This window comes from Cavia porcellus, unplaced genomic scaffold (assembly GCF_034190915.1).
Source record: "Cavia porcellus strain 051 isolate PalLab524CR breed Dunkin Hartley unplaced genomic scaffold, mCavPor4.1 scaffold_13, whole genome shotgun sequence".
In the NCBI taxonomy this organism is placed as follows: domain Eukaryota; kingdom Metazoa; phylum Chordata; class Mammalia; order Rodentia; family Caviidae; genus Cavia; species Cavia porcellus.
In genome coordinates this window covers 41,768,430-41,782,353 of record NW_026947496.1, presented here as the reverse complement: position 1 = coordinate 41,782,353, position 13,924 = coordinate 41,768,430, and the positions used below count along the sequence as shown (strand labels likewise).

At 43.1% G+C, this 13,924-nt stretch overlaps 1 protein-coding gene across 4 annotated transcripts in view; it reads right to left on the bottom strand.

The window, feature by feature from the left end:
• The window catches only part of Pfkp (phosphofructokinase, platelet), a 62,999-nt gene that overhangs the window by 6,009 nt on the left and 43,066 nt on the right, over positions 1-13,924 (bottom strand). For 2 of the 4 annotated variants that reach the window (XM_063260145.1, XM_013156392.3), the window contains 4 exons: positions 9,486-9,638; positions 4,319-4,483; positions 1,661-1,722; positions 1,144-1,255 (listed from right to left, as the gene is read on the bottom strand). In XM_063260145.1, coding sequence (XP_063116215.1) covers positions 1,144-1,255; positions 1,661-1,722; positions 4,319-4,483; positions 9,486-9,638 — 492 coding nt within the window. The remainder of the gene's footprint in view (positions 1-1,143; positions 1,256-1,660; positions 1,723-4,318; positions 4,484-9,485; positions 9,639-13,924) is intronic. The other 2 variants (XM_063260144.1, XM_003473404.5) reach the window with 1 other exon arrangement.

The window sequence follows — 13,924 nt, the reverse complement described above, 5'->3', positions numbered from 1 at the left end:
GATTCCTGCAGCCTACACTCAGCATTATAAGGGTAAGGGTCACTCAGCTTTGTCCTCCTGAAATGAGGGTTTTTGTCACTTGGACAAACACCTAATAGTTTTCATTATTTTAGACTTTTCTATAAGTGTTTTGTAAATTTATTGTGAGGTTGGGAAGAATCATAATTTCCTTTAAGAATCTGATAATCTGTGGACCCAGTTTCACAAAAAAATGCATCGCCTACTATTTCATTATATAGTACTATAGAACTCATGTCATATGTTGAAATTTGATAGCATTTTTAAAATTTTCTAAAATACAAGGAAGAGGGGGAACTGTGTAACTATTTACATGAAAGTTTGTATTTTTCCTTAAAATTCCTGTATCCAAGTATCACAGGAGAATAAATCCTAAAATAGGGAGCTGAGGATATGGCTCAGTGGCACAGCACCTACCTGGCAAGTTCAGGGTTGTAAGTTTGATTCCTGGTACCGAAAAACAAAAAAGGAAAGAAAAGAACCCTAAAGCTGATGGTATTTTGTATGTCTCAGAAACTAGATGTTTTGGGTTTTATTCTGTTTTGTCTTACTTGATTTTATTGTATCTGTTGGCATGAGCAGCTATTTCAAAGATAAGATATATTATGGTAGCCATTTTGGATATCTATTAACTTGTTTTGAAGTCCTTTATTGCATTCATTGTTGTTTTTATTTCTATTCTGTTTTTTTTGATTTTTACTATATCTGAAGGTGTCTGCAGCTGTTTTGAAGACAACAAGAGGCATTATGTGAGCATTGTTATTGCCTATTATCTTGTTTTGAAATGCTGTATCACACTGTTTTGATTGGCTTTATTCTGTTTTATTTTACTTGGTTTTATTCTCTTTAGTTTTTTTTTTTTTTTGTACTAGGGATCAAACTCAGGACCTTGCACTGGCCAGGCAGGTGCTTGTGCCCCTGAGCTAAACCCCCAGCCCTAGTCTCTTTAAAAAAACCCCAACAAACTAGATGTTTTTAAGTCCTTATGGAATTTACTTATATATCTTTCCCCAGTATGGTTAAAAGAAGACATCACTGTAAAAAGGGTCACACAGGTAATGCATTGTCTTCTGCTTCAGTGTATCTCAGTCCCAGAGATACACGGACTCTGGGATGTCACCCTACCTGCTGCATGTGGCCCAGCACGTTCTTCCTGCAGTCAAACACCCCTTTTCCTTCTTCAGAGTAGAGCTGGTAAATGAAGTCGGTGGTGTAATTCTCACTACAGCTTTCATTCCTGAAATGAGCAGGAAGCAGCTGAGTTCACTGGCCAGGCACTGGGGAGGTGTTTTACCCATCAGTCTGCAGATGGCCGGGGTGCTTAGCCACCTGTCAGCTCCGTCATCTTAATCCTCTTCCCCTACCCTGACTCTAGATACTTGCTCCTTTCTTCATAAAGCTCAGGGGCCTTAGTTAAAGAAACAATTGGAAGATATCTTCAGAACAAAACAAAAAACAAAACCTACAAAGCAAAAATCTTAAAAGTCACCTTTTACTTAAATGCAAACTCTTACTTCTGTGTTTCTCAGTATTCACAGTGAGAATCAATGGTAAAAGGACCAAACTAACATTTCAGAGCATGAGACAGTTTCCAAGAACCTAGGTCTAAAATGAAATAAGATTACAAGTATATTTTCATTACCTGAGCACAAGACCTCTTTGGATGGTGGTCTTCATTTTCTCTGTCAGGTGCTCCACATTGGACTAGAAAAAAATTATTTTGCTCATCAGACAGTACTTACTAGGCATCTACTGTGTGCCAGTACTATAAGGTAAATGCTGAAGTGGCAGCAAGCAAAGAGAGAAGGCGGCAGCTTTTATTGTTTGCAGTAGACCATAAAAGAGGACTGTATTAGGTAGTGGTAAATGCAAAGGTAACAATACTAAATCAAAATAATAGATGTGTGATAGAAGTAGGTGGGTTAAGCTGGATTGGGGTAATGTATCAATTATGTCAACTCTGATTGTCTTGGGAGCCATCCAGGGGAGTGGTGGAGCTCACTTCTGGGCGTGTCTGGGTGGGTCTCTGTCAGGTTCCCGGCTCTTTCCTCTCTGGTGCTTTTCCTTTTCTCTGCTTATCCGCTGCCTTGATCTAAGTGGCTTTGCTCCACCATTCTTCCCCCATGCCGTTCCTGCCTTGGAGCCAACTGACCATGGGCTGAATCCTCTGAAACTGAGCTAAATCAAACCTCTTCAAGTTGTGACGTTGGATATTATGTCAACAGCAGTGGGAAAGCTGACTCATACATAGGCCGACATCACTGAGCAAATTTATTTAGCAAGTGGAATTTATAACTTGCGCAGGGAATGTTTTAAAAAATAAATAGGTTTCCCTCTTTAAATGTTTATTTTATTCTGCATATTTGCTTTTACGCTTATCTATTGCTCCTTATCATTTTCATGACAATCTGCTCTTAATATTCTCAGGAGAGAATAACTATCTATTGCCTGACTTTTTTTTGGTTTTTTTTTTTTGGTGCTGGGGATTGAACACATGACCTTGCTTTTGCCAAGCAGGTACTTATGCCACTGAGCTAAACCCCCGGCTACTGCCTAACTTTATATAGAATTCTTTTGAATATTTTCTAACCAAGAAAAAACATAAAAGACTCATACCCATACACAATTCTGTTAAGGAAAAAAAATCTTGAAAAAGAATGTGCAACATCTTAATATGCAAAGATCACAGAAGTTAATTTCCTAGTGACTCATCCTAAAAAATGGTGGCTTTTTAAATATAATATCTTAGTCACAATTAACTTTTTAAACATCTACTGTGTGTTAAGAGCCATGCTAAGTGCTAGTACAACTTTGTCCTCAGAATTTTGAAGTATAAAATTCAGAATTGCCAATAAACTTATGGTTTTAATGTCCATGTCACAAGCATATAGACTTGTCATTAATAACACTAAACAAGGCATGGTGGTGTCTGTCTGTAATCTCACTATTCTGAGAGGCTAAAGCAGGAGGATTGCAAGTTCAAGTCCAGCTTGGGCAATTCAGTGGCTTAGTGACTCTATCTCACAAAAGGCAGGGAGGGGCTGAGGATGTAGCTCAGTATGAAGTCCCTGGGTTCAAGCCCTAGTATGGCAAAAAGCAAAAACAAAACTAAAGCAAAACACCAAACCATTGCTTTACTTGATTTAGTTCAAAATCAGGTACCATCATAACTTTATCATAAACAGAGTTGCTCAATTTGTATCTTATCTGCCCAGACTGATCCTTCCGTAGGGCGTTTAGCAACTTGTAAAGGCTACAGGGTCGGAGCAGATACTGGCCCTCTGGACCTTCTGTTCTCTCCTCCCCACCTAAACTGTGACCACCTGCAGCTGGTGCTGAAGCTCCCACCAATCTCTGGGCACCAGACTAGGCCTGGGCCCATGACAGCTGAGCCAGCCTTTCATTTAAAACAGAGGCTGTGGGAAGCCAGAGTCCTCATGGAAAGAAAGCATGGACTCGGGGATGGATTTGTGAGTGAAGGTTCATCCACAGTGATACGTACCCCTGTAGCAGGGGAGGCTGGGCAGGAGGATTTGGTAAAGACGGGGCACAGCATATGGGAAACCTCTCTCTATACCTTCTGTAGTGTTTTACCTAAAACTGCTCTAAAGAATGAATTTTTAAATTTAAAAATACTAGAAAACAGTGCAAAGCAGGAAAAAAGCCGTCAGTTTGGCTCCTGTTTTGTTTTGAATTGGTAGCATCTATGGCATCCCCTGTCCCCTGAGGAGAGTTAAGTCACTGTACTGTCACAGGCTGCTCTGTCCACCCTAGTGGTGGGCACCTCATCTTCCCCGCTGAACTTAGTACCGCACAAGGCACTAGGCTGCTCCTGTAGGCAGATGCCAGAGCTCCAGCCAGGAAATTTTTCTCCAGCCTCACAAACCTCCTCACTCTTGGGTACATGGGGACACTGGAAGTCTGACCTGTGGCTATAACTTCAGGCCTAAGCAAAGCTGCTTGAAGTGTTGGGTCCCATTAAACAAGTAAACATCATCTTAATATCTTGTGACATGTGTATGAAATTATTTAGTTATAGACTAGAAGAACATTAGTCTGTGTTTTTAGGCACAAAAAAAAGGGCCTTCTTCTATCTATTCACTGTCATACACTGAAAAGTGCTTGTACCAAAGTAAAAGCTTCTGTACTTGGTGAGATAACTGCAGGGATGCACTGTGGGATGTTCTACACTATCACCTCCAGCCTCTCAATAGCAAACAACTGTAAATACAAATACTCATTTAGCATCATCAATTGGAGCATCAAACGGCATCCACAGCAGCCTGCCGCAGTGACATACCTGCAGATCTCGGATGTCAAATGGCTCTTCAAAAATGTAGGCAGCATCAGCTCCAGCAGCAAGTCCCCCCATGTTGGCTAGGTATCCACAGTAGCCCCCCATGGTTTCGATGATGAACACACGTCGCTTAGTACCGCTGGCGGACTGCTTGATTCGGTCACATGTCTGGTCACAGATAGGAGAGATCAATTATTCCAAGCCAGGACCTTGGCCAGTGTTGGATGCACACTAGGCCAGAGCCCTGCTCCCCCGACGAGCTACAGCCAAGTCCCTCCACCAAGCCTGGGCATGCAGTCAGGAGCATTGGACAGAGAGAGGGAAAGTGCACACAGCTGCCAGGATGCTGCCTCCATGAGCCAAATGCCCTGTGCTCACTCCAGTCACCCATGGTGGGGACCTGGTCTGGCACTACCCTTTTCCTGGAAACCTCAGAACGTGATAGGAAGGATGGTCACTTAAGCCAGCTCACTCTGCTTTTAGAATGTGTCCTTGGTGCTTTCACAGGAGGTCAACAGGAGGTGTGAAGTTAGATTTTATGGGAGTGTCAACTAGTTAGTTTGTTAACGGTTAATTTCGTTTTTCAAAAGCTCCCTATGACAATTGGGTTTTGGTCATCTTCAGTGTACCCATGGATGTGATGTTATGTTATGGCTGGGCTACCTCTACTCACAAATAGTAGCTTCTTAGAAAAAGATACCCAGAGGAGCCCTCCAGACAGGTACCAGGTCTCAGAATGAAATGTCCTGCGGTCTACCTGCCATGAGGGCCCAGGTTTGGGGTGCAGAAAAGTAAGAAAAATCTCTTTGCCGTCTCTCACCAATTGCCTCAGTCTAGGTGCCACTCATTTCCTTGGGACTCTGAAAGCCTGTACTCCAGCCCTTGGCATCCAATCTATAAGCTGAGATCCATCTATCAAAACCAATTTGATTGGGGCTGGGGATTTAGCTCAGTGGCATAAGCGCTTGCCTTGCAAGCAGGCAGTCATGAGTTCGATCCCTGGTACCGATAAGACAAAAAAAAAAAAAATTCTAAAAAAAAAAATTGATTGAGATCTAGTGCTCCTCAAAACCCTTCACTAACTACTACTACTTCAAGTCTGTGTCACAGTCTTTGGATGGAACCCTTCCTTGGCCATTCTTGACTCCAGCTCTGTCCTGGCCCAGAGATGTGCTGTGCTGTGGTCCTTGGGGCCTTCGTGTGTGCTGGTCTCTAGACATGAACTGGAATAGGAACACCAAAGGTCTCCAGAGCCTAATCCCTGGAGCCTGGGAATGTTCCCTTGAGTAAGATCTGGACCCCTGGAGATTATCCTGGATTATTGAGGTAGACTCTTAAGTGTCATGATGTGTGTTCCCAGGAGAGGCACCGGTGAGACTGGGGGAGGAGGCAGAAGATCGCTAGGTCCTGGAGCAAGATGCTGTATACTGGTTTGGGAAACAGAAGAGAGGCCGGGGCCTACGGCCTACAAGGAATGGAGCCTAGAAACTAGAATAGGAAAGAAGGCCCTTCCAGGAGCCCACCCCTTTACTTCAGCTCACTGACTTCCTCCCTGCAGAACAGTGATAAAGTGAACATTGCTTTAAGGCAAGGCATGACATTTTTAGTCATTTGTTGCAACAGCCACAGAATACTCAGGCTCCTTCCTCTTTAGTGTTGACTCAATGTAATGTTACTTCCTCAGAAAAATGCTGCCCAGAGCAAGAAAGTTGCCCTATTAGGGCCTCTCATGACCTTTCATCATAGAAACCATCCCAGTACATATTCCTGTAATCACTAGAGCGGTTATTTGATTTGGGTCTACATTTCTCACTAGATACAAATTTCATGAGAGGTGGCATCCTGGGCTGGGCTTATTCTACACAATACAGTAGTTTCATCAGCAGCCAGCCATGCTTCCAACACAGTAGTGTTCAATAAATGTCACTGGATGAAACAAATGTATGTGTCATCCAGCCCTTTATCAGCCAACCCAGCCTGCTGCTACAGAATCCCTAAACTTGTCCCCATGGTTCTGAGAGAACTCAGGAAGGGAGATGGTGCTCTGGGCTTGAGTCAACCTTTAGAGGAAGAGGAAAGAATGTTTTGTGTCAAAGGAAAGTAATATCAACTTGGAAAATTTTGAGTATTTTCGCTAAGTTTAAAAGAACACTTTGATGAACAGATATAAGTTTCATTAAAATCATTCTAACCTATAATTCCAATTTCTTTGATAGATTCTACGCCCCACCCCATTAGTTGATTTATTCAAGATTCAGTCTGTGCTTTAGCAGATGGGCAGCTTTGCATTCTCTAGAAGCCAAGAAGTGAAGAAGAAAAACAGACTGATGGTTTGTTTGTACTAGGTATTTCTACATGGAGTTCAAGTCCTCAAATTGCACAGTCTTTGGCCCAGAGCCATTATAGGGGGTGCTGGGTTGCAGAAGAGGGGTGGCTATGTTGAGGCAGGCAGGTGGACATCAGGTTCCCCTATAGGGGCAACACCAGTTGGGTTATTTTCCTGACATAATCTTCTCCATATGCTCATTTTAAGGAGACTGACTGTTACTAATTCAAAGAACAGTGTCATAGTTTACACTTAATAGTAAACAAACACTCCTGGAAAAGTAGCTCTATTGTAAGGACCTGTGTCTTCCAATACAGCTGGGCTGGCAGTGAGATATAACCTACATTGAGTGAACCTGACAACTGAGCAGAGACCTGATTCTCTGTATGCTACTGATTGAAACATAATGACAGCTGGATTGCAATCATCTGCCTTTGCTTGAAGTTTAAATACATTGTTTCCAAATACTTTCCCCTTATGCAGACTGTATCAGAAGGCTTGAATTCACTTCTTCTAAAAATAGTAAGCCATTCTAGCCTTGTCAAATTTAATTACCCAAAGAAGTAGAGACAAGGAAAAGTCCAAATACCATCTGACCATATTCTGGTGGTCCCGACTGTTTTAAGATGGGAAGAAGAATCGGTGTCATCCCCACTGTGCAGTTTTGACAGCACCCACAGCTAGACCTGCCCTTTAGTACTGGCCACACTTTTCTATCAGCAAGCATCAAGCCCTAGTGGATTCCCATGTCGCATACAGACGATTCTCTGGGGGAAGATCTGGGTGTCTGCTCCACGCCACAGTTCAAACACTGATACCATGTTGCTGCATTAGTTGTTGAAAAATAATAATCGAAGTTTAAATGATAAAGTGGAGTTTACTACTACAGGGTTAGGAGAGAAAAAACCAGCAGACTTGAGTGTGGGAACATGCTTGCTCTTCTAATGAGCTAGGAGGTCAACTGCCCCATGACTGTGGGATTCCTTCAAGGGAGCCAGCTGACTGCTGAACTTGAGTGACCAGATGGAAGGCAGCTATGCTCACCACTATACCACCAACGCTTGAGTGACCAGATGGTGCGAGGCTGGGCAACAGGCAGACTGGGTTTTGACCCTCTATTGGCTGAGCAAAATTTGTTTCCCTGCCAGTGCAGCCAGGGTTGTTCTACATCACAAACATTGAGTGGTTAAAGCTGGTGAGATGGTAAATTTTTTCCTGGAAAGTGTGGAAGGAGAGGAAAGCCAGGACAAAGCCTGGTCACTCACAGCAAGCTGATTGCTTGTCTATAATCTTATCCAACATGCAGAGAGACAACTCTCAGGAAGGGAAATAGTGCTTTTACCTTGGTCCTGAGCTGAGGCTAGGCTCTGGGAGGCCATCCTCCTGCTGGGACATCCCAAGAACAAGCATGATGGAGACACCTCAAGGGTGTCCATCAGTTTATGAGTTGAGTGTAAAGATTTTAATGGAGACTTAGGATGATTGGCTTAACTGGAGGCCTTTGTTCTCCTATTCCTGTCTTATAAGTCAACTTAGAAGAACCTGGAGTGAAACTAATGTTCTCTGAGGTTGTGTGCAAGGCTGAACTAAGGAATCTAGCAACAAAGTTGTGATTTCTCCCTGCTCTCACTCTGGAGCCAACTTGGACATGAATGTCTAAGATAAGAGCCAGCAGTCACGGTCCTAGGCAGTGCTAGCATGGTGAGTCAGAAGTCACCACACAGGGACCAGGGTTCTTCCTGATAGGTGTGGGTCACTCCCTGCAGCACAGGCCTTTGGAGCTACCTGAGAAGTCCCAGTGTTCAACACAGAGGGGCCAGCTCATGAGAACTCTACATTACATGCACTGCAGTGTGGATGTCAGCACCATGTCTGGGACCTCCTGAAACAGTCCATGCCCAAAGATCAGTCCTTGGTAAAGCACCCTCCCGGGAGAGCATGACTTTAGCTTCTAGAGTTCCTCTCATCTCACCAGGAAGGATGTGCTGTCAGCTGGCAGCCTGGGACTCCTTTTGGACAGATGGGTCAGTATGCTTTGTTCTGGAGCTTTCATACTCACCTAGCATCCAAATCCTCTTTGTGCACATTTCAGTGACTTGCTCTATGATCCCCCTCTAGTGCTATTAGAATTTGGACAGAAGCAACAGGCTTTACCAGAAATGATGCCCACCACACCCCTTGCCTAGGTGGTATAGTATTACTATAAAATGATTGCATAGAACATTTAACTTTAATTGACAAAGACAGGGTCCCCCAAGAGAAACTAGGAAAAAATTAGTCTGTTATAAAGTCAAGCTAATGGGGGACATCTGGTTCATTTACTCTGAAAGATTACTTAAATGGGCTTCACCTTTTAGTTTCTTTCTTTTTTTTAATTTGTCTGTACTGAAGATGAAACTCAGGGTCTCACACATGCTAGGCAAGTGCTCTACCACTCAACTATATGCCCAGCTCTTATTTTAATATTTATACTTTTTTTTTTAACTTTTTAACTTTTTATTGGTACTGGGGATCGAACTCACAACCGCCTGCTTGCAAGGCAGGTGCTTATGCTGCTGAGCTAAATTCCTAGCCCCTATTTTAATATTTATTTTGAGATAAAGTCTTGTTCAGTTGCCCAAGCTGGCCCTGAATATGTAATCCTGCTGTCTCAGCTCCCCAAGTAGCTGGGATTGCAGGCATGTACCACATGATGGGCTCCCCCTTCCACTTTTGCTCAGGATGGGATTGGGGGAAGGACAGAGACTCCATGATGGAGTTAGCCCTGACAGGTAGCCTTTTGAAGGCAGAAGAAACACAGGGTTAAGACAAAACAAAGCAAGAGTAGAAACAGAGTTCTCTTACCTGGACAAGCACATTCAGGGAAGTATCACAACCAATACTAAAGTCTGTGCCTGGGATACTGTTGCTAATAGTAGCAGCCACGACGCACACAGGAAAGCAAAACTCCTCGTGGCTGTCTCGAGCCTTAGCCATCACGAGCGCACTGTTGAAAGCCTGAAGCAGCAGGGCCACGGCAGTTAGCAGGGCACAGGCACATCACCTGCTGGTCACTGGGTGTGGGCTGTGGCTCCAGGATGTGACAGAGGGACCTGAGTCGCCAGGGTGAAGCTGTTTCATGCGGATCAACAGAGCCAAAGGATGCCTAGATTAGCATCCCTGCAGGAAGGAGGGTATGCCTCAATCATGCATGGGCCACATGGCATGGCCTTCATCCTTGTCCCCCTCATCCCATAGGAGGAGGCCATAAGCAGCTGAGGTAAGGTGGCGTAAAGCAAGCAGCAAAGCAGGCATCAGGCATGGGGCAGATGTGTGGCATCATGGTGTTAGTCATTAGACAGAACAGCTGCTCATTTCTTGGCATCTCACAGTAGGTGGAGAAAGCCAATTAGGTTAGGAAGTTTAAGGTACAGTCAATGCCAATCCTGTAAGTTTTGCAGGCAAAGGGCAGGAAGAGCACATGGCTATCAGGAAGACATCAAATGACTGGCATCACTGATACAGAGAGGGATCCTTTGAAGGCAGGCACATGCTGCCATAGCAGGCGACACAAGGAGGCATGTAATTATGTTACTCACTAGCCTGTCACTGGGGACCCCAGACCTCTTCAATCTCTCTGCTCTGGGCAGAGAAACCACTTCCCTTCTGGAGGGAGATTCCCTTTTAGGGTCCCAGGCATTACTTACATTAAAAGCAGGACAGACCAGCGAGAACCCAGTCAACTGCTTTGGAATTCCAGTGTGAGTGAAACCTTTGGGCTGTGATGTCAAGAAAGTGAGCTATTCTTTATCCCATAGGCAGAGGTTTTGACTCTCTGCCTTGGGTGAAAAACAAATTAGTAGTAGAATGCTGGTCCACTCACCCACAGTTCCTGAATTCAAGAAGCTCCCAACAAAGCAAGGAGTTTCTGTAAACCATTTATTTGGTGGCAAGCCTGACCCATTGATAGTTTTACCTGTTTTTCGATGTATCAGTCTAATCTGCTGCAGAGATACTAATGTTGAAAGCAGATGGGGACTCAGGCCTTCCTATGAGGGTTTTACAATATGGCACGTGCCTGTAGTACTGTTCTACAATCCAAACACGTGCCTGTGTGGCCCAAGAATTCGGAACAATGGGCTGTGGACCTGCAAATAGGTTAGTTCTTGGAGTGGTCAGTAGGAAGGTGACACAGACAGTCAGCACTGGAACTTGATGGCAATGTGGACAGTAGGTCCCCAGTGCCTACCGCAGCCAGCCCTCACCTCCACTAGAGCTCAGTACACGCACCCTTGGGGAAGTCTTGCTACAGATTCTGACAATTGACATCAGAACTGTCTTAGGGATGCTGCTGGCCGGCACACACACTATTTGTTGGCCTCCTCAACACTTTGAGAAAGGCATTTTCTCTCACTTTACTAAGGTAGGTTCAGGGTTAATATGGGATGGGCTCTATCTCAGGGTTAATTCAGGTCTCTCAGAAGGCCCCCCACCTGAAGTCAAAGAGTACAGGTGATCATCTTGGAGATCACAGTATTCTGTGCATACTAGATTAGAAGGGTTGATTGCAGTCAGGGGTATTATTTTCTTAACTCCACTTCGAAATCTCTGATAGTGGTTGTATTGCTCCAAGAACATTGTATGTTTTTTCTCCCTTTTATTCCTCTTTGATTTACTTCAATCTCCAAGCAAATGAGGGGGCAATCTGAAGCCAGGGAGCCTTTTCCAGGAAACTAGGGAGCTCTGAAGACACAGAAGACTCCTGCCTCTGGCTCCTGCAGAGAGTGACAGTGGCTGCACCTGCTCCTGGCACCAGGTGTGCAGTTTAAAACACTATTAAACCTTCTTGCATGTTTGGAGTGATCCACACCAAGAAAAGAGATGGAATAGAGTTTAGGAATGTAATTATGCTATTCAGTTTCTTGGTGATCATAATTCAGGGCTATCCTCTGGGCTGTGGTCAATGCCACCTTCATGGCATTCACTGGCAACTCATACTCTGCTTGCTTTGGGTTGTTCTGAGGTGGAACAAAATGCTGCACCAGTGGTAAGGGATAAAAAGTAAATCCAACTGAAAAATCCTGCAGCTTTATCAACAGAATTTCCTAAACTTGTGCTCTGAGGTACTTTATTAACTTTGTTTGCTTCAGAAGACTGTCTGCATTTACTGAGATTCATTTCTAAGGATGCATCTGTAAGTTAAGCATTACTACTGGCAAGGAGGTAATGATTAATGAAAACAATGATTAAATACCCAAAGGTGATGACAGTTTAATAAAATAAGACTAGCTCAGGGTTTCTTGTCCTTAATAAAGCCAGATAATTGCCTGTGGTGGAGATTCTCCTGTGTGTGGCAGGATGATAAACAGAATCCCTGACCTCTACCGTTTAGATGCTGGGAGCAAACTTTTTCCTGGTTCTAACAACCCAAAACGTTCCTTGATATTGCAAATATCCCCTAGCTGTGAAAGCATGTGCACTTGGGAACACCAAATCTGAACAAAAGGAACCATTTAATATGGGGAGATGTCCATGGGTTATAAAATTAAAAGCTACTCAGACTACACAGGTGGCCTGTTTAGGACACCTGCTTAAGTTATTACGTACAGTTAATGAATGGATACTAACTTGCTATGAACCCTTAATCCTTGAGGGCTGCCTTGATATACCAGAACTGTCAGAAGGGAAATGGGGGAACATATCCCTCATGTACTCATTTTTTGGGAATGAGGCTGGTCCCGTCATTGGTCAGCGTAGCCTAGTTCAGAACCATATCCAAACTATACTAACAAGGAATCAATATCACTTATAAAATGAACACTGGAAGAAACTGGTGCCATGCTGGTATTTTGGAGCCTTTGCCTTCAGGAGACACAAAAGGACAGTTTGTCTTCTCATTCCTCCCTGGGCTCCAGAGCAATCTCAGCACACACCTAGGGCATCCTGACTGGCCCAGCCTTGGCTGTACACCTGAAGACATCAAAACCAAGATGATCCAGCTCCTTGGAGCTTCAGCAACAGAACATATATCACACAAATACAGACACTCACACACTTACCATGTATGACTGTGCCTGAATCCATCAGAAATGGTAAATACCAACTTGTTCTTTTTCTTTCTCAAACATTCTAGTCTTGAAAAACTCAAATGAATAAAGGACTAAATTTAAGAAAATTTACAAAATCCCTCAAAGGAAAGTAAGAAGGCAAGGGAATAGATAATTTGCGGCAGTTCTCCCTATATATTTTGGTTTTCAAATGTTCCACTATATGTGTATTATATATTTAAAATCCTGGAGGAAACAATTCTTATAGCTTGTAGCAGAGGAACTTGGAACTGTAAAATGAGAAAATCTTTCCTTCATGCTTGAAAGTACAAATATCTACGAGGAGACAAACACCAACTTGAGGTAAACACCAGTCTTGGTCAGCACCTATAGAAGCTTTGCTGCTACTAACTGCAAATGACAGCTGTCCAGATCCCCACCTAGCCACTAAGGTAATTTAATTAGGCAACAATGAGGAAAAAGCTCTAATTGCTTTCCCTGCAAACTCAGCTTATGCAGACCTAAAATCTGGCTAAAGCAGATAAAAGAGAAAAAAGATAAAGTTCATTTTGTGGGAGATACTCATCTTTACATTTACTAATGAAAATCCATCAAGAGCTTGAATCAGCCAATAGCAGCAAAAGCTGTAACAACTGTCACCAGAAAGCACATGCAGTATCTAAGTAAGAGGTTAGTGATGGTAAATAAATAAATATTGCTTCCAGGAGACACTGGGCAGGAAGCTTTAGCAAAGAAACTTAGGAAGGTTTAGAAGTTCAGAAAAGCAAGAAATAAGTGCTAAGCAATACTTACCAACTAAGTTTTATTTTTAAAGCTTTTGGGGGGCTTTTATTTACCAGTGCTAGAAATAAGTGTGATGCCAAGAATTTAAGAAAAATAAATCTTAGAAAAACATCATTTACAAGATCTAGGTTTCTTAAGGAAAATAAAAACTTGAAAATAACTGAAAAATTTTATGACATTGAATTTAAAACAAACAAACAAACAACCTAAAAGAGCATCAATATTTCTGGATGTGGGGCTGGGGATTTAGCTCAGCGGCATAAGCGCCTGCCTTGCAAGCAGGCAGTCGTGAGTTCGATCCCTGGTACCAATAAAAACGAAAAAGACCAAAAAAAAAAAAAAAAAAAATTTCTGGATGTAATTTAAGACCACCAATTTACCAGTGGAAAAATAATATGAATGGCCATAACCAAAATATAGTAAGTGTGAGCAATGAATTCAGGTAAAAGAATA